The sequence below is a fragment of the Bubalus kerabau genome, chromosome 15 (genome assembly GCF_029407905.1).
Source record: "Bubalus kerabau isolate K-KA32 ecotype Philippines breed swamp buffalo chromosome 15, PCC_UOA_SB_1v2, whole genome shotgun sequence".
Taxonomy (NCBI): Eukaryota; Metazoa; Chordata; class Mammalia; order Artiodactyla; family Bovidae; genus Bubalus; species Bubalus kerabau.
This window is the reverse complement of record NC_073638.1, coordinates 18,258,795-18,278,736: the sequence shown is the minus strand read 5'-3', so window position 1 is coordinate 18,278,736 and position 19,942 is coordinate 18,258,795. Positions and strand designations below refer to the sequence as shown.

Here is a 19,942-nt window from a genome sequence, read left to right as displayed (position 1 = left end):
ATTTAAAGAATCTCATATTTGAATCCAAGTGAGGTAAAAATGCCTGTCAATAAGCTCACACCTAAAAATCCTACAGAATTCCCTGAAAGAAAACTTTCATTAGTGACTCAGAAAGATTATAACCTCAGTAGACAAAAAGGTCTACTTCTTTTTGTACATTTAAACCCAAGAGAGCTGTCATTTGCTCTCATGACTGCAACAAAGTTAGAGATAGAAGCAAATAATGAATCACATTCTACTGAAATTACCTATTTTACTGTTTGTATTCCCTCTAGGTTTCAAGATGAAAGATGTCAGAATCGTGTCTGTTTTGCTCATTATATTGCCTACTAGGTACAATGCCTGGCACTTAATATGTATCTGTTAAATCCATATAGAATAAATGAGTGAGTGAATCTAGATTACTCTCAGTTCTAATGTCTATTTTACGGTTTTATTATATGAACCTATGGTTCTTTGGTTCAACAATTTTAAACAAAACGTATTTTAAACATATACCAGTAATATTTGATAGAACTTTCCACAATGATAAAAAGGTTCTATACCTGCTCTGTTCAATATGGTACTAACTACCTGTGTTTATAAGCAGTTTAAATGTAACTAGTGTGAATGAGAAACTGAATTTTTACTTTAATTTTACTAAATTTAAAAAGGCACAGGTTGCAAGGGGCTGCAATACTGCACAGCACACAGACCACTCATTAAGTTTAGGGAACAATATTTAATTACAGTCTAGGGGCTCAGTGTTTGGAGATGCATAGGGGAAGAATCACATTTTAGAATATGGACATGTAGAATTCTTGAATTTTCTAGTAGTCCCACCTTCAAAAAAATTATCAAGATTAGATAGTATTTGAGTCTGAGTTAAAATACAGAGAGATATATGTTAGTTAATAGAGAAAGAAATATCTCATATCAAGTTGCCTCCCAAGAACTTGTATCTGACAATCAAGACTGAACCCAGCTGTTTCTCCTCAGTGAAGTTTCCCTTCTCTACTTCCTCTGGAGCTCCACAAAACTTCTGTCAATACCTCTAATACTGTATATGCCTCTACTATAGACTGTTTTGAGGTTTGTTTGAAGGTAACAAACTTCCTTAATGGAATGCACACTATACCTTGTATTTGTGCAGCAGCTCACACCAGGCCTAATCCAGTACCTCACACATGGCTGGTCTTTCATACATGGTTACTTAGTGAAAAAAGAATGAAATCTGGGGTCAAAAGAACCTCAGTTCTAGTTCTGTTTCTGCCATATGTTTAGTGATCTTGGGTCTAACACTTAATTGGTTATTCCCAATTCTTATTACAAATGTCAGTAAGATGAACATCTTTATAGAAACTTTATTTTCTTAAGATCAATTTCTGGATATAAAATTACTGAGGTAAAAGGAAGAACTCTAAGTACTACCAAACCATCAGTAAAGAGACCACCTGCAATGCAGAAGACCACTTGCAATGCAGGACATTTGCCTGCAATGCAGGAGACCCGACCCGGGTTTGATCCCTGGGTTGGGAAGATCCCCTGGAGAAGGAAATGGCAACCCACTCCAGCATTCTTGCCTGGGAAATCCCATGGACAGAAGAGCCTGGTGGGCTACAATCTATGGGGTCGCAAGAGTTGGACATGACTTAGCAATTAAACCACCACACCACCAAATACTACCCAGAAACATTTATATATTATTTATAATTCTACCTACAGCACACATCTCCCAACTTTACTGAAACCTCAACAGTAATGACATAACATGCTATCCTTTTGATTTATTCATATACCTTTCTATGCCCTTAATCCCCAAATAACTGACTTTGCTATATTCTTTTCCAGAGAGTTTCCCTACATTTGTGAGCCCACACAGGGTAATTTATTGGGTGAGGGGGTGTGTGGGGGTGGTGAAAAGAGCATATTTGGGAGTGGTCCCCAGCAATGCCTGTAATTCCCACACAAAAAAAGGAAAAGAGCAACCTATTATTCAAAACCACCTTCTTGCTTATTAGAATCTGTACCAGAGAAAGAAAGAGCACAGATCTAGACCATAGGAGTCAGACTGCTCGGGTTCAAATTCTGGCTCTACAGATTTTCAAACAAAATGTTTAACTGCTCAAAACATTCAAGTTTTGTCATCTGAAAACAGAGACTGAATAAATAGGCTTATAACTCATCAAAAAGATGATGCTCAGTGAGTAATTCTAATGAAAAGCTTAGTAAGGGAAGAAAGTTAGAACAAAACACTAAAATAAGTTTTCATGGATTTTTCTCAGCCCTCATCATCAAGTCTCAGCCAAAAGCCGTGTAAGAGCTGTCTACATGCTAGCAACCTACATCACAAAAATGTCAGATCAGCACTCACCTGAATTCTTCCATTCTTTATTTGTATACAATTAAGAAAGCAAGTTTTTTTTACTTAGGTAAAACCAAAAGCAAAGACACAGGCCAGCACACCTACCTGGCAGTTCTACCCGCTCTGTGAATATATGTGTTGGCATCTTCTGGGCAATCAAACTGAAGAACCCAATTTACAGCCGGGAAATCTGTGTAGAAAGAACATCAAGTTGAAAAAGCAGTTCCAAGATCTGCCCTGCTGTACTATTTTTATTTTATAATAATGCTTGCCAGGGCTTCCCATCACATCAAACTGATAGATATCATCTGTGAACACTGTTAAAAACAAAATTAATTGCATGAACCAAGAGATAATAAACACTTCTCTTTTTTGATCAACTGAACTAAAATTAATGACAGTGTTTGAATGTGAGGATTATTTTATATCTGATAGAGGAGACAGATTGTTTTGTGTCACACAAAATAATGAAATACTCGGATAGTTAATAACCTAAAAGAACCACTTCTCACGAGCTCCCAGTGAACTATGAAACTGATTTATAAATTTCAATGAAAATTTACTTCTCCTGCTATTTCCATGTCCTAAAGATGTCTTTTTAAATCCCTCTACCCATTTCCTAGCAGTAATTATTTCATATGTATTTCTGGTTGCAAAAGTTTCCATTCATTTCCAGAGATCCTGGTCTCAACAATTTAAGAGAACTACCTTTAGTCATTTATGGATTCTGCTGTAAGGATTTCAGAACAATTTCTATCACAGACAAAAAAGCTGAGGGAGGCAGGAGGAAAGGAAGAAGGGAGGCAACGAGGGAGGAAAAAGAAAAAAAAAGAAAGACTTGCGAAGATAATGGTACCTACGGGTACCTGAAAGTATAAAAACTATCAAACTATCACTGAAGTTATATAAGCTATTCAAAAGGAATGAATCTATGTAAATGGACAAAACCCAATGGAAACAAGAGAAAAGATATTTAAAACAACTCTCCTCCTGGGGCTTGAAGTACCAAGTACCTCAGAAGGCAAGGGCATGTTTCAGGGCTATAATCAGGAAGACAGGTTGAAAGCAACACTCAGACCTGCAGGTCCCCTCCCGGTCCTATACACTGGGTCTCCTGAAGAAAAGTTCTTCTTTTTCTGGAGAAGGGCTTCAAACCAAGACACCAGAGAGAGTAGAAGAAAGAGGCACCAGAGCCCTTGAAAACAGGGTATGAGTGTAAGCCTAAGTGGGAGCCCTCTATGTCTACTTCCTAGCCAGGTTTCTATAGAGCCAGTAGCAAGCTTAATCCTCTACTCATGAAAGTGACATTCTTATCTGGAGAGACTCAATGTTCAAAAAATACTGAATAGAGTTTGACGTCTTGAGTCCTCCACAAGATAATTGACTCCATCCAAAATCCCCTCGCAAAGAAGGCCATTAGTCAACAACCATCATCCACATACTAATCACTTCAAATCATCTTTTCTGATGTTTCACTGCTAAATATAATAAAACACAGCCAACTGAGGACAATTGGGAAAAGTCTCAAAAGTGAAAAGACAGACGGAGGAGTAAAAATGAAACCAGCAGAAGCAGAAACAATGTGAAGAGAACTTTTTAACCCACTACTTTCAGAGAAATAAAACACTGCATCCGTCAGACGAGAATAAGAGGCTATAAAAAAGAAACACTTGGTACTTAACTAAAATTTTAATCCGAAAAGTTGAAATATAAAATCAAGAAATCTCTCAGAAATAACAAAGAGAGAGACAATAAGATGGCAAAAGAAGAAACAGAAAATCTAGAGGACTGATCAAAGAGGTCAAATATTCTTCCAGAAAGAGTAAATAAGAGGGGGAAGGGAAAAAATACTATAAAAAAGATATGAGAAAGGAAACAATCGAAGTACACAAATTCCCTATTAGTAAGCAATAATTACATAGTGAAAATAAATACTGAAACTTTATTTAACCAAATCACCAAAGAGTAATTCAGAAGCATATTTCTTGCAAAGGAAAGACATGAGTCTCTATCATGTGCTGCTCAATACAGAAACTTTAGTCAAGTTTAAATTAAAATTTAATAAAATAATTCTTTCCTCATTGCACTGGACACATTTCAAGTAGACAACTGTCATGTTTAGCTAGTATCTACAGTATTAGTGCAAACACAGAACATTTCAAAGATCATAGAAAATTCTATTGAATAGTGCTGGTCTTGATTGAAAAAACATACTGAATGTCTATACACCAAATGGGACCTCACACTAAAGCACATTATCATAAAATTTCAGGACTCTGTAGATAAAAAGAAGACCCTAAGAAAAGCCAGAATAAGAAAAAGAGGCCATAAAAAACAAAATCAGAAAGGCAAAGTTCTTGTCAACATAATATTGACTACTATAAGATAATAGAGCACTATCTGCAAAGTTTTAAGAGAAAATTGTTTCAAACTAGATTTCAATTCTCAGTCAACTGTCATTTAAGAATAAGACATCATAACACATGTAATAATGCAAAAAATGTACCTCCCATACACTCTTACTTAGGAAGCTATTAAAGGATGAGTTTTCATTTAAAAAATAACAGTATTATTAATAAATCAAAAAAAAGGAAGAGAGATATCTGGAAAGGAAAGTATCATGTGCATCAAGCTTACGGAGCAACCAGTTCAGATCAGAGCTGGAGACAAAAGGCTGCAATGGGAAGGTCCCCAGGGAGAAAGAAACAGACTATGTTTGAACTGTTAGGAAACTAAACAGGTGACATCTGCTGGAACATTTGAGAAAATAGAAAGGAAAACACAAAACTGAACAAATTTTAACTCAATCATTAATATAAGCAAACTACTTAGAAATATGAAGCTAAATACTAAGAGAAATAATTGCTTCTGGAGAGTGAGGAGTGGGTAAAGCAGGGACTACTATGTCTCATAACTCATTTTTACCCATATTATTCATTAAGAAATAGAACTGGGAAAAAATTAAGAATAAAATAAAGTTTAAGAAAGATACTGGTATACTCTAAAGATATTCCTGGCCATACCATGAGACATATGACACAAATACACTGGAAATTTACACGTCAACATGGAAAGATTGAAAAGCAAGTCATAAACTGGGATATACAATATTGTTTTATAAAACTTCATAAAAACCTAAGATAATACTATATATTGCTCATGAATACAATCCTATAAGCTTTTTAAAATTAAAAAAGAGTTTCTTGACATTTTTTGTGCCATAGTTAAAATCTACAAAACCCTTTTCAGAGTATTTTTAAGTGCATAAAGTAAAACATACAGGATTATAAGAGAAAATAATTATAATGAAATAAACATTCTATTGAATTGTTTATATAGCAATATATATGCTTATTCACTGACATATTAAATAACACAACTTACTTATGTATCGACCACCATAATATCAAATAGTATTAAGTATAAACAATCATGCAAGATATCTACAGAAACTACAAAATAAAATGAAAATATCTATGAGAAAGATTAGAGATCTCTTCAAGACATATTACAGATACCAAGGGAATATTTCATGCAAAAAAAGGCACAATAAAGGACAGAAATGCTAAGGACCTAACAGAAGTAGAAGAGATTAAGAAGAGGTGGCAAGAATACACAGAACTGTACAAAAAAGGTCTTAGTGACCCAGACAACCATGCTGGTGTGGTCACTCACCTAGAGCCAGACATCCTAGTGTGTAAAGTCAAGAGGCCTTAGGAAGCATTACTACGAACAAAGTTAGTGGAGTTGATGGAATTCTAGGTCAAGAAGTAACAGTTAGAACTGGACATGGAACAAGGAACTGGTTCAAAATTGGAAAAGAATACATCAAGACTGTATATTGTCACTCTGCCTGTTTAACTTTTATGCACTGTACATCACACAAAATGCCAGGCTGGATGAATCACAAGCTGGAATAAAGACTGCCAGGAGAAATGCTAATAACCTCAGATATGCAGATGACACCACCCTAATGGCAGAAAGCGAAGAGGAAACTAAAGAGCCTCGTGATGAAGGTGAAAGAGGAGAGTGAAAAACCTGGCTTAAAATTCAACATTCAAAAAACTCAGATCATGGCATCCGATCCCATCATGTCATGGCAAATAGATGGGGAAACAAAGGAAACAGTGATAGACTTTATTTTCTTGGGCTCCCATATCACTGCAGATGGTGATGCAGCCATGAAATTAAAAGACGCTTGCTCCTTGAAAGAACAGCTATGACAAACCTAGACAGTGTATTAAAAAGCAGAGACGTCACTTTGCCAACAAAGGTACATATAGTCAAAGCTATGGTTTTTGCAATAATCATACAGATGTGAGAGCTGGACCATAAAGAAGGCTGAGCACCAAAGAATTGATGCTTTCGAACTGTGGTGCTGGAGAAGACTCTTGAAGAGTCCCCAGAACTGCAAAGAGATCAAATCCTAAAGGATATGATTCAATCCTAGGATTGAATCCAGTCAATCCTAAAGGAAATCAACTCTGAATTTTCACTGGAAGGACTGATACAGAAGCTGAAGCCCCAATATTTTGGCCACCTGATGTAAAGAGCTGACTCACTGGAAAAGATTGAAGCTGGGAAAGACTGAGGGCAGGAGGAGAAGGGAGCGACAGAGGATGAGATGTTTGGATGGCATCATCAACTCAACGGACCTGATTTTGAGAAAACTACGGGAGATAGTGAAGGACAGAGAAGCGTGTTGTGCTGCAGTCTATAGATCACAAAGAGTCAGACACAACTGAGCAACAACACGATTTCAAATGATGACAAGGCTACAGGTACTAACACAACAATTCAGTGCTTCCATCTATAATTGAAGAAAATATTAAATTCAGTTAAAGGTTAGTAAATATATATATATATTTTTTCTCCATCTTATGTTAACAGACCTCCTGAATTATACCACAGACAAGAGGTAAACAGCCTTCATTCAAAGACTGGGAAAGGGGACAAAAAGAATTCCAACTACATCTAGTAAATAGTTGGCTTCTTTAACAAACTGCAAGGAAAATATAACAAAATAGTTATATCTGTTCACTGTGATATATACAGAATATATATTATATGTGCAATATAATTGCTTACATCGAGCTAAACTATTTAAGGTTCAAAAATCAGGAGGGTCAGGTAGAATCAGAGTGTAATACAAGTCAGTTCAGTTCAGTCACTCAGTCGTGTCCGACTCTTTGCGACCCCATGAATCGCAGCACGCCAGGCCTCCCTGTCCATCACCAACTCCTGGAGTTCACTCAGACTCACATCCATCGAGTCAGTGATGCCATCCAGCCATCTCATCCTCTGTCGTCCCCTTTTCTTCCTGCCCCCACTCCCTCCCAGGATCAGAGTCTTTTCCAATGAGTCAACTCTTCACATGAGGTGGCTAAAGTACTGGAGTTTCAGCTTTAGCATCATTCCTTCCAAAGAACACCCAGGGCTGATATCCTCTAGAATGGACTGGTTGGATCTCCTTGCAGTCCAAGGGACTCTCAAGAGTCTTCTCCAACACCACAGTTCAAAAGCATCAATTCTTCGGCGCTCAGCTTTCTTCACAGTCCAACTCTCACATCCATACATGACCACTGGAAAAACCATAGCCTTGACTAGACGGACCTTTGTTGGTAAAGTAATGTCTCTGCTTTTCAATATGCTATCTATGTTTCAAAACTACACATTCAAAACAGTAATGAGGGATTAGGGAGTAGGAGAGGGTAGTCGGAATGAGTTATTGGAGCCGAGAAACAGCCTAGAGATCTTTAAAAAATACGCATACTTGACTACTGTTGCCTGTTACATTCAAATGGACTAATACAATGACGAGATATACTTTAAAACACTCCCAGAGTGACAGGACACAGGCACTAAGGGAGAGCAAGAAAAAGATAACCACTCAAACTGGGTACTATGTATAACAAGGGTACTTTAGGCTCAATTCCTTTATGTATGTTTAAAATCTGCCACAATAATTAATGCAATAAGATTGACAGAAGAATTCAAATTACCACTTATTTCTCTTCATCCTTTTTCTTACCACTAGTTTTCTTCTGTAATTACTTCCATATCCCATCCCACTCCCACAAAGCCATCAGTTGTATAATATTATAGTGGCTTTTTCAAAGTTTAAACACATTAAATGTAGTGATCTTAAAAAGTAAAATGTTTGGAGAAAAGATGGATTTCACTGATTTTTCTTGTAACAGTATTTGTCAAGTTTCCAATAGAAACAATTTTTTTTCATAGCTTTAAATTTTTAACTTTCCTTTGATTCTGTAGGCTCCTTAAGATTCTGTGATGCAATTACTATCTTGAGACAATAAGAGCACAAAAAGTGAAACTACTACAAAAACTTTCACTGACCTATCCTTAGTTTAGTCATCTCAGTTGTCAATTTACTTATTTTTCTTTTATAAAATAAGAAAGCCCAGTTATTTGAGTCAAACTATTTGAATTACCAAAATATACCCTTTATAAGCCCCTGATCACAGAAAATTTTCTAAAAAGAAGTTTTCTTACCCAGCCCCCTGGCTGCAATATCAGTAGCAAAGAGCACTGCAGCTCTCTTGCGAACAAATTCGTTATAGACTTCCATTCTTCTCATCTGCTGCTGTCGCCCATGCAGGGCGAGGAGGGAAACACCAGGACGCAGCCGACAGAACACTCGGTACAGATACTGAACCTAGGTGTTAACCGAAAAATTATTTGGTACTTCTGGGTAACAGCAGGAAGTAAGCTTACAAGATGAACAGAAAAATGCATTATGGAGCACACGTTTAATTAAAGTACAGAATAGAGAAAAGGAAATGTAGTCTGGAGCTATGGTCTTCAAACATTTTTGCTCATATTATTTTTCCTGAAACAATTTTGAAATAAATATGCTCTCCCCAAACTGTTTAGTATCTGACATTTCTAAGTGGTTGCAAAGAATGTCATATCTGATCAATTTAAATATATTTTAAAGTAAAGACTTACCTCTCATAAATGTATCCAACAGATTCTAAATAGCACAACAATTTGATATCCACTACCAGTTATTTCAAAATATATAAAAATAATAGGGGAGACTACACATGTGTGGGGCAGGGCCCCTCAATTTTGCTGCAAACCTAAGACTACTCTAGAACAGTCTTTAAAAAAGGAAAATTGCTAACAAAATGTGAAGAACCTCTTCTTCAACAGAAAAATTTTACATCATTTCTTTTCCTCCTTGAACTCATATTTCTATTTCCTGACCTCACAGAATTTTGTCTTGTTTTATGCAAAGTCTCTTATTGATTACTTTATCACAATCCATTACTTTCAACAACAAAACTATGTATATATATTTTAATTTTAATTTTCTGTAGCCATAAAGCTGCATTAAAAGTTCTCAGACTCAGTTATTACAATTATTAGTATGCTGCTGCTGCTAAGTCACTTCAGTCGTGTCCGACTCTGTGTGACCCCACAGACGGCAGCCCACCAGGCTCCGCCGTTCCTGGGATTCTCCAGGCAAGAACACTGGAGTGAGTTGCCATTTCCTTCTCCAATGCATGAAAGGGAAAAGTGAAAGTGAAGTCGCTCAGTCATGTCCGACTCTCAGCGACCCCATGGACTGCAGCCTACCAGGCTCCTCCGTCCATGGGATTTTCCAGGCAAGAGTACTGGAGTGGGTTGCTATTGCCTACAGCTGGCCAAAAAAAAAGAGTTGTTAGAATTTGATTTAAAAAATAAAATTATCTCTCTCAATATATGAGACTAGATGAAGCTATTGCTTTAGTTTTATTCTTCTTTAGTTTACATACTTACAAATGAATACTAGTAATTGCTAAACTGAGGCAGAATCCAGCACCATTTTATTCCATTTCTCTAATATAGGTGTTGCTGCTAAGTCACTTCAGTCGTGTCCAACTCTGTGCGACCACATAGACGGCATCCCACCAGGCTCCCCCGCCCCTGGGATTCTCCAGGCAAGAACACTGGAGTGGGTTGCCATTTCCTTCTCCAATGCATGAAAGTGAAAATTGAAAGTGAAGTCGCTCAGTCGTGTCTGACTCTTAGCGACCCCATGGACTGCAGCCTACTAGGCTCCTCCATCCATGGGATTTTCCAGGCAAGAGTACTGGAGTGGGGTGCCATTGCCTTCTCCAATATAGGTGTTAAGAACATCTTTTTCTTAACAGAAAATACAGAAAATGGACTAGAAGGAACCTTAACTTTTTGAGTTCCTATAAAATGTGTCATGATGGTATATTACAAATAATTTCATCTATCAGCTGCTGCTGCTAAGTCGCTTCAGTCATGTCTGACTCTGTGTGACCCCATGGACAGCAGCCCACCAGGCTCCTCTGTTCACAGGATTCTCCAGGCAAGAATACTGGAGTGGGCTGCCATTTCCTTCTCCACATATATCAACTAGTAACTCCATTAAGTCTTCCTTCAAATTTTGTTGGAAGAATGGGAAACCACCGAATTACAAAATTGACTTGCTATCCCAGCATTAGTTATTCATTTTCTCATATAATACTCTGGTGCTAGGAAGATTCTCTGATCCTAAGACAATGCACCAGTAAGATTAGGCATAAGGGACTCCTCCTTTCCTTTTGTAAAGTTTTTTAAAAGGCTACTGTGAAAGCAGAGATGAGAAAGAACCCACAGACCATGGGTTCCTTTAAAAATGAAGACACAAGTTTCTCATTATCTACAAATCTCTTCACATTTAGCACTGCATTTATAAAAAAGAAAAGTAGCATTTTATAACTGAAACTTGAAATTTATACGTGGTAATTCAACATGAATAACTTAAGAACAATAAACACGAGGTACCTCTTTACAACTCGAAAAAAATACAATACTTTTCTTCTTCAGGTGGCTTCTCAAAAAGGAATACAGCACACTTATTTTTTGCTGCAGCTCACAAACTATGTAGTTCTGTTCCAAAGTAGCAGGGGTGCTTATGCAAATAAGAGGAAAAATATTAAAAACACGTCACGTTAGTAACTTTGAAATCCAGACCGAAAAATAAAACAAATGTTAATAATGGTATGCCTCCCAAGCAAATCTTTCATACACACATACATACATATCCCGAAAACAACTTTCTCTATTGCCCCTTAGGAAATGAATACAGCATTATGTCCAAAATACATTCAAAATCATTTACAGATTAAATATCAAAAATATACCTGATCTCCAAGGGGGAAGAATGGGAAAAGGAATAGTTAGGTAGTTTGGGATTGCCATGTACACACTGCTATATTTAAAATGGATAACCAACAAGGGCCTACTGTACAGCATAGGGAACACTGCTCAATGTTATGTGGCAGCCTAGATGGGAGGGGAGTTTGGGGGAGAATGGATACATGTATATGTATGGCTGAATCCCTTTGCTATCCACCTGAAACTATCACAACATTGTTAATCAGCTATACTCCAATATAAAATAAAAAGTTTAAATATATATAGATATATACGTATCTATCTCGGAGAAGACAATGGCACCCCACTCCAGTACTCTTGCCTGGAAAATCCCATGGATGGAGGAGCCTGGTGGGCTGCCATCTATGGGGTCACACAGAGTCAGACACGACTGAGAGATTTCACTTTCATGCACTGGAGAAGGAAATGGCAACCCACTCCAGTGTTCTTGCCTGGAGAATCCCAGGGACGGGGGAGCCTGGTGGGCTGCCGTCTATGGGGTCACACACAGTCGGACACGACTGAAGCGACTTAGCAGCAGTAGCCGCAGCATACGTATATCTATATCTATATATAAATATACACATGCAAACAGGGTCACCTCTACAACGGTAGGGTCAAGGATCAATTGAAGGATATAAGGGAACTTGCTGGGCTGATGCTAAGGTTCCACCTCTTAGTAGGCCCTTGGGTTAGAGAAACATACACATTTATCAAAACTGAGCAAATTTACTCAATTCCTTAATAGCACTGTATGTAAATCTTATATTAAGAAAGAATATCTCTATACAAATAATTAACTCTAGCTACTGATACATGATGTATGTACTGAAATGTTTAAAGGAAGTGTACAGCTGTCTGCCAATTTCTTTGAAATGCATCAAAAATAAGATGGGTTGATATATAGAGGGATGGATAAATGGACAGTAAATGGATGCTACTACCATCAAGTAGCATCCAGGTGGTGGGTATAGGGTTTTAACTGTAAAATTCTTTCAACTGTACACGTTTGAAATCTCTCATAATAAAAATGTTATAGAGAATTACACATGCATTTACTCTTTGAACTAATAAACCTACTTTTAGGATTCTGTTCCAAAAAATAATCTGGTAAAAACACAAAAAGATATACTATCATTTAATTTACACAGCGAAAAAAAAAAAGAAAAGATGGAAATCAACCCATATGTCCATCAGTAAAAAACTTGTGGAATGAACCACTGTACATCCACACAATTACATAACATGCAACTACAAAAAAGCAATGAGAAATCTATATAGTGCTATGATGTGATCACTAGAGCATATTGTTAACTGAAAGAAGCAAAATTTGATACCATTTATGGGACTGAAGGTATATATACATTCATGCACATACAGGCATCCCTTGGGTGTGTGTTTATATGAAGGGAAAAAAGGGAAGCCTCTTGATGAAAGTGAAAGAGGAGAATGAAAAAGCTGGCTTAAAACTCAACATTCAGAAAACTAAGATCATGGTATCCAGTCCCATCACGTCATGGCAAATAGATGGGAAAACAATGGAAACGGTGACAGACTTTATTTTCTTGGGCTCCAAAATCACTGCAGATGGTGACTGCAGCCATGAAATTAAAAGACGCCTGCTCCTTGGAAGAAAAGTTACGACCAACCTAGACAGCATATTAAAAAGCAGAGACATCATTTTGCCAACAAAGGTCCATCTAGTCAAAGCTATGGTTTTTCCAGAAGTCATGTATGGAAGTGAAGAGTTGGACTATAAAGAAAGCTGAGCACCGAAGACTTGATGCTTTTGAACTGTGGTGTTGGAGAAGACTCTTGAGAGTCCCTTGAACTGCAAGGAGATCAAACCAGTCTATCCTAAAGGAAATCAGTCCTGAATATTCATTGGCAGGACTGATGCTGAAGCCGAATCTCCAAACTTCGGCCACCTGATGCGAAGAACTGACTCATTGGAGAAGACCCTGATGCTGGGAAATTCTGATGGCAGGAGGAGAAGGGGACGTCAGAGGATGAGATGGTTGGATGGCATCAGTGACTCGATGAACATGAGTTTGAGCAAGCTCCGGGAGTTGGTGGACAGGGAAGCCTGGCATGCTGCAGTCCATGGGGTCGCAAAGAGTCAGACACGACTAAACTGACAGCAATATAAAGGAAACACACTGGTGTACCTCTGCGTATAATCTGATACACAACTCAGATAGATTCAATTCTGATTTTTCTGTTCCTTTACAATTTGAGAGTAAATATTCTTTTATGCCTTAAAATATTCTCAACCATAATCTCAGGGTTTATGAACCTAACTGTTAAGTTGGTAAAGGGGAAAATTCAATAACAATATTAAACAAAATTCAACAGCAGCTGCTTTTTATAGTGCTTCTGGTGAATTTGAAATTACAGAGTATTGCAGTCATTACCAGGTAAGCTGCAGTTTTGTAAATTATGTTGCTAAATATCTGCCTTCTACCCTCTAAAATGTTTTCTGAAAGTCACATCTTTTACAATGATGGACCTGCTTTCAAGAATTATGAAGTAAACAATTTTTACACTCAGTTTTTTCTAACTAACTCTATGATCTACAGATAAAGACCAACTATTATCTACAGAAATTAGGGACAGGGATAATATGTACAATTGCAATTTAGAGACCATCTAATATTGAAAAATTAGTGTCTAGTCAAGACACTAGTGAGTTTTTAAAACAGGCAGAAACAAAACAGAAAAAAAAGAAAATCAAAAGACCTAAACAGTCTTTAGACTATCGAATTAATTGTACTAAGAATTTCAATAGCTATCTCAACACAACTTTACAAACAAAAAACAATGCCTACTCAATGGTACACCAAGGAGGTAACTATACCTCATATATCTCCTGCTATCCCATTCCTGAGGAGTTCTTGATAACCAAAGCTACCAGAACTCAGATTTTCCAAAGTTCATTCATTAAGATCATCTGGAAGTATAGAATTTAGCCTCTTCTCAGGCTCTTTTTAATCCTAGACATCTATTGGTTGAACAAAGTCAAGGTGGCCCTGAATGCCCATATTCCCTGCATTTAAAGATCTTCCAAGAGGATAACTCAATTCATTTTCCTAATGTATTTCTTTTCATGCTAGCATTTCACAGCAAGAAGTGAAAGACAGAGATAATGGTAGGGGTGAGCCCACACCAAGATCATCAACACAGATTTAATTTAAAGTCACTGGAAAACGTTTCTCAAAGTCACATCTGTCCACGGTCTGCATGTATGTATGTATGTATGTATGATTCATACCAAACATACATACATTTTCAGCTGTCATAATATCAAAATATACTTTAAAACATATTTCCCCCAATCCATTTACTCTCTCTCTCTCACTCTCTCTCTCTCTCTCTCTCTCTCTCTCTCACACACACACACACACACACACACACACACACCCCTTCTACTGCCACAAAGACCAGGAGTCCCCAAACTTGGTAGCAGTTGTGGCCTGGTAGGAATCAGGTCTACAGCAGGAGGTGAGCAAGCAAAGATTCAACTGTATCTACTGCCACTCCCCATCTCATTACCACCTGACCTCTGCCTCCTGTCAGATCAGCAGCATTAGGTTCTCAAAGGAGTGTTAAACCTACTAAGCTTGAATCATTCAGAAACCAGCACACCCCACCCAACCCCACCCCACCCCCAATGTCAGTAGAAAACTTGTCTTCCACAAAATTGGTCCCAGGTATCAAAAAGTAGGAGATGGCTGACATAGACACACATATCTTACTTTCCAGTTTTAGTGAGACCAAAACAAAACAGCTGTTGCTGGAATGTTTTAAAGAGAAAAGTATTTTGCTAAATATTAATGCATTTGATAAAATGTGCTCCATAGCACATTAGCCCTTCATAATACAGCTAAAAAAAAAAAGATTCTAAACCAAAATAATTTTGATAAATGCAGAAAGCTTTATTCATCTCCCACTGCTTTTAAGAATCACAATGTTCATAAAAATATCAAAGGTTCTGAGAAGTCTTAAAGAACACTGCTTTACCTTAACTCAACATTTGCTATTTAATATCCAGGAACACGTTTTCCCACGTTATTCCCATTTTATGGGGGGAATTTGTTCCCCATACCACAATTTGGGAAATACTACATTAGAGTTGTCTCACATTTAAAGGTGTATTGAGAATTTAAATAATTTTTACCAGTATATCACTATGTTTTGCATATTAAATAATAACATTAATATGCTTTCCTAGAAAAGCATATTAATTTGAAATGTTAAATTCTCAATCTAAAAAGAGAACCCCAATTTTGATTGAATCAAATATGATTTCAAATAATACATACCTGTATTTTGCTTTTTCATGAACCCAAACATACTCAGGATTTTTCAAACTCAAGCGTGCAAGGTCCTTTACAGATTTGGTTTGTGTAGCTGAGAAAAGCAAAGTCTGACGTTTCTTGGGAAGATTTTCAATAATAGCATTCATGGTGTCAGCAAAGCCCATATCCAAGATTCTATCTGCCTCATCAAGAACTAAAAAGGGAAAATGCACACTGAACTACAATATTTAACATACACATTAGGCTAAAAGCAATATGGTATTCTGGATAGGATTCTAGAACAGAAAAAGGGAATTAGTGGAAAAACTGGTGAAATAAAAAAAGAAGTTCGGAATTATTAAATAAATGTGTCAATGTTAGGGCTTCCCAGGTGGCTCAGTGGTAAAGAACCCACCTGCCAATGCAGGAGACTTGGGTTCAATCCCTGCGGCGGGCGGGGGGGAGATCCTCTGAAGGAGGAAATGGTAACCCACTCCAGTATTCTTGCCTGAAAAATTCCATGGACAGAGGAGCCAGGCAGGCTACAGTCTATGGGGTCACAAAGAGTCAGACACGGCTGAGAAACTCAGCAGGGGCACACACACACACACCAATGTTAGTAACTTACTTTGGGAAAGCTACCAAAGTTATAGATGTTACAATGGGGAAACTGAGGGAAGGAAAGGTACAGAGGAACTGTCTGTACTATCACTGCAACTATTCTATAAAGCTAAAATTATTCCGAGACAAAAAGTTGATTTAAAAAATATGCTATAGGTAACATAGTAAGTAGATGATGATTTTTATCTTTCACCTCAAAACATAACTCTTAGCAGTGTCAAATACTGAGGAATTTAATTCCATATGCAATAGAGTGCTTATCTCTTTCTGACTCTTCTGACTTAAAAAAGGTCTCAGTTGTACTCTCTGGATTTAGAACTGTATGTCAAAAAATTGCTTCAAGTTCTTTTTAAGATTTTTAATCACAGTATTTATTCAATAAAACATTTCTATCATTAAAATTCATGAGAGCTTGCTCCTAAGACTGAGATTATTTTCATATTCATTAGACTTACCTAACATTTGGAGATTGGTAGCATGAAAACATATTGTTTCATCCATGTGTTGAAGAAGCCGACCCGGTGTGCAAACAAGTATATTTATGTTATTGATCCTCTCAGCTTCATGCTTCAGATCCTGAAAACAGTTGTTTTCTTTGATTACAGACACATCACTGAGCAGCCTGTGTATCAAAACTATATAAGCCATCTACATGTGGCATTTCATCATAGCAATGTAGATACTCTAGAAATAAATGTAGCTTCTCCCTTATGTTTTTACAGCCTATCCAATTTTCTGGGCCAAATACAAGTCCTTAGTTAAGAACTAAAGAACTCAGAGTTCCTCTAGATCCTTAATCATATGCAGGATCTTGAAGCCATGAGAAATACATGAATGCTCTAAGTCTTTATCTCCTCCTATGTCTGCCAGAACCGACTTAAAAACTAGAATTAAACCCATTCTTTAAGTCAGAATCCAGTGACAATGAACAGGCTCTGTGATACTACTCACTGCATTTCCTGGACTGCAAAGAAAGAGTTGAGTTCTCCAATTTCTAGAAAATCCCTCCTCAAAAAAAGAGCCACAGAATGTTATTTGTTAAAGATGGGTGACAGGTACATGAGGATGTGAGGACTTGTGATATTCATTCTTTTCTTGGGCATGTCTGCATATAAATTCAAAAATTCAAGTATTTATCCTCGCAACCTAGAACAGAGTTGAGCAGAAACAAGCAGTCCAGGTAAACTAAAAGACAGAGAAGTGGAGCAGCAGGCTTTACCAGGACCTAAAATAAACACTCTTCAAAACTACCTTCTATTCACCTTCCTTTCTTCTGCTGCTGACCCAGCAATGTTCTGAATTATTCAACCTCTTAGATACTTTATTGAAAGGAACTAGTCCACATACGGAGAAGGCAATGACAACCCACTCCAGTGTTCTTGCCCGGAAAATCCTAGGGACGGGGCAGCCTGGTGGGCTGCCGTCTTTGGGCTCGCACAGAGTCGGACACGACTGAAGCGACTTAGCAGCAGCAGTCCACATACTGAACCAGTACCTTTCCCAATGAATATTAACAAATAGATTTTTCAGGTTAGTTGGAATTAATTAATCTCAGAAAATCTGATCAGTCCAGATATCTTGACAAAACAAACTTTCTGGACCTGCAAAACTCAAAGACTCTAGATGACAGTGACCACACCAAGATGCTACCACCTACTGTCTAGGGGGCCAGCCTGTCTATTTAGATGAAATCTCCACCAGCTTCCTGGTCAACTGCCACAGTGCTCCAACATAAGGCAAGGAAAGAAAGAAAGAAGGACAAGGATAAAAAGACAAACCTTTCCACCGATGATAAGGCCAGCTGAAAAGTCATGATTCTTCCCTACTTTTCGGAGAACCTCAAATGTCTGATAGGCCAGTTCTCTTGTAGGTGATATAATCAGAACCCCCAGCCCATCTGCTGAGGTCCACTGCAAGCGATACAAGGCTTCCAGCACCTCAAAAAAGAACAAGTCCACACTCAGTAAGTCCTTCAGAGAGCCAGCTTTTTGACTGCCTTGCCACTCCAAATCAGAGGCACCTTCTAAGCAGAAAGCATACCATCATAAGTCTCAATCAGAAGAAACTGTTTGCTTTGTTTCTTCTTTTCCTTCTATCCATCAGAGCATCCTTCCCCCAAGTCACAGAGGGAAGAAACAGAAGCCCCGTGGCAGCTCAGCTGCTACTGGAGACACACCATGAGGAGACTGGTGATCAGTGGAAGGTCTGTACAGCCCACAGGCCATTAAAACATATTTCAGAAAAATATCTGTCATCATTTTCTGAACAGAAACCACATTAAAATAAACTCTGTGTAACTGCTATAGTTATACAGTGACTAGAATTTTCAAGATATTGCTATAAAAAATTAGGATTTGAGAGAAAAATGATTTTGTAACACTTGGAACCAAAAACCAAATGTGATTTTTCTGAGTTGATTATTCAACAGAAATTAAAAACTATGAGACCAACCACATAACAGATGTAAGTGAATTCCTCAGAGGCTCTATTGTTTTACTGCTATAAAAGACAATGTCCTGGAAAAATCTCAATGAATGACTCAATTTCCTTAGAGTGAGCATGTTTTGGCTTTATTCTAAACAAGTGGCAAGCATAAATGCGACTCGCAGGTTTGCAAGAGAACAGAAACAGCCTTCCCCACCATCCCATCAGGCTCACTGCAGAGCAGAACCACTCTGACCTGCCACCCTGGAACACCCCATAACCTTTAGGAATTCAGGCTTGTGAACACATAACAATTTATTCCTTCAGTAAGTGATGGAGCGCCCACCATGTGCGAGTTGCTATATTAGGACATGGGGAATACAACAGGTAACGAGAGAGATGTGGCACCTGTCTAATAAAGCCAGCATTCTAGCCAGGGAAACCCAACACTAAACAACTCTCCACATAATTATCTATTTATATCTAGGCATAGAACGCTTTAAAATCATGTAACAAAGGACCTGACCCAACATGAAAAAACCACTTACTGGAACAAGAAAGGCCAAAGTCTTGCCAGATCCAGTCTTGGCAGCCCCGAGGACATCTTTACCTTGCAAAGCCAACCCAATGGTCTGCTTCTGTATCTCAGTTACCAAACGGTACTGGGCTTCCTGCAAACCTGTCAGTACAGACGAGAAGAAAATGACACTTTAGAGCATCCCTGATGCATGTGAGCATCCACAGTTCAGGGGTGCTGAACTGTGCACCCCTCACTCCCAGAATTCAAATGTTGAATCCCAACCGCCAGTATTTAGACTGCAACCGTATTTGGAGACAGGTGATTAAAGAGGTGATTAAGTTAAAATGAGTCCATTCGAGTGGGCCCTAATACAATCTGAAAGAAAGGAAGAAAGTGAAAGTGAAAGTCACTCAGTCCAACTCTTTCGGACCCCGTGGACTGTAGTCCACCAAGCTCCTCTGTCCATGGGATTCTCCAGGCAAGAATAGTGGAGTGGGTTGCCATTTCCTTCTCCAGGGGATCTTCCCAACCCAGGGATCGAACATGGGTCTCCTGCATTGC

The 19,942-nt window shown here is 38.0% G+C and overlaps 1 protein-coding gene across 1 annotated transcript in view; it reads right to left on the bottom strand.

Moving 5' to 3' along the window:
• DDX10 (DEAD-box helicase 10) overlaps nucleotides 1-19,942 on the bottom strand; it is a 303,633-nt gene that overhangs the window by 271,703 nt on the left and 11,988 nt on the right. Inside the window, exons 3-9 of the mRNA XM_055547820.1 lie at nucleotides 19,410-19,540; nucleotides 18,216-18,374; nucleotides 16,893-17,013; nucleotides 15,841-16,030; nucleotides 11,147-11,273; nucleotides 8,858-9,020; nucleotides 2,450-2,534 (exon numbers count right to left, since the gene is read on the bottom strand). Coding sequence (XP_055403795.1) covers nucleotides 2,450-2,534; nucleotides 8,858-9,020; nucleotides 11,147-11,273; nucleotides 15,841-16,030; nucleotides 16,893-17,013; nucleotides 18,216-18,374; nucleotides 19,410-19,540 — 976 coding nt within the window. The remainder of the gene's footprint in view (nucleotides 1-2,449; nucleotides 2,535-8,857; nucleotides 9,021-11,146; nucleotides 11,274-15,840; nucleotides 16,031-16,892; nucleotides 17,014-18,215; nucleotides 18,375-19,409; nucleotides 19,541-19,942) is intronic.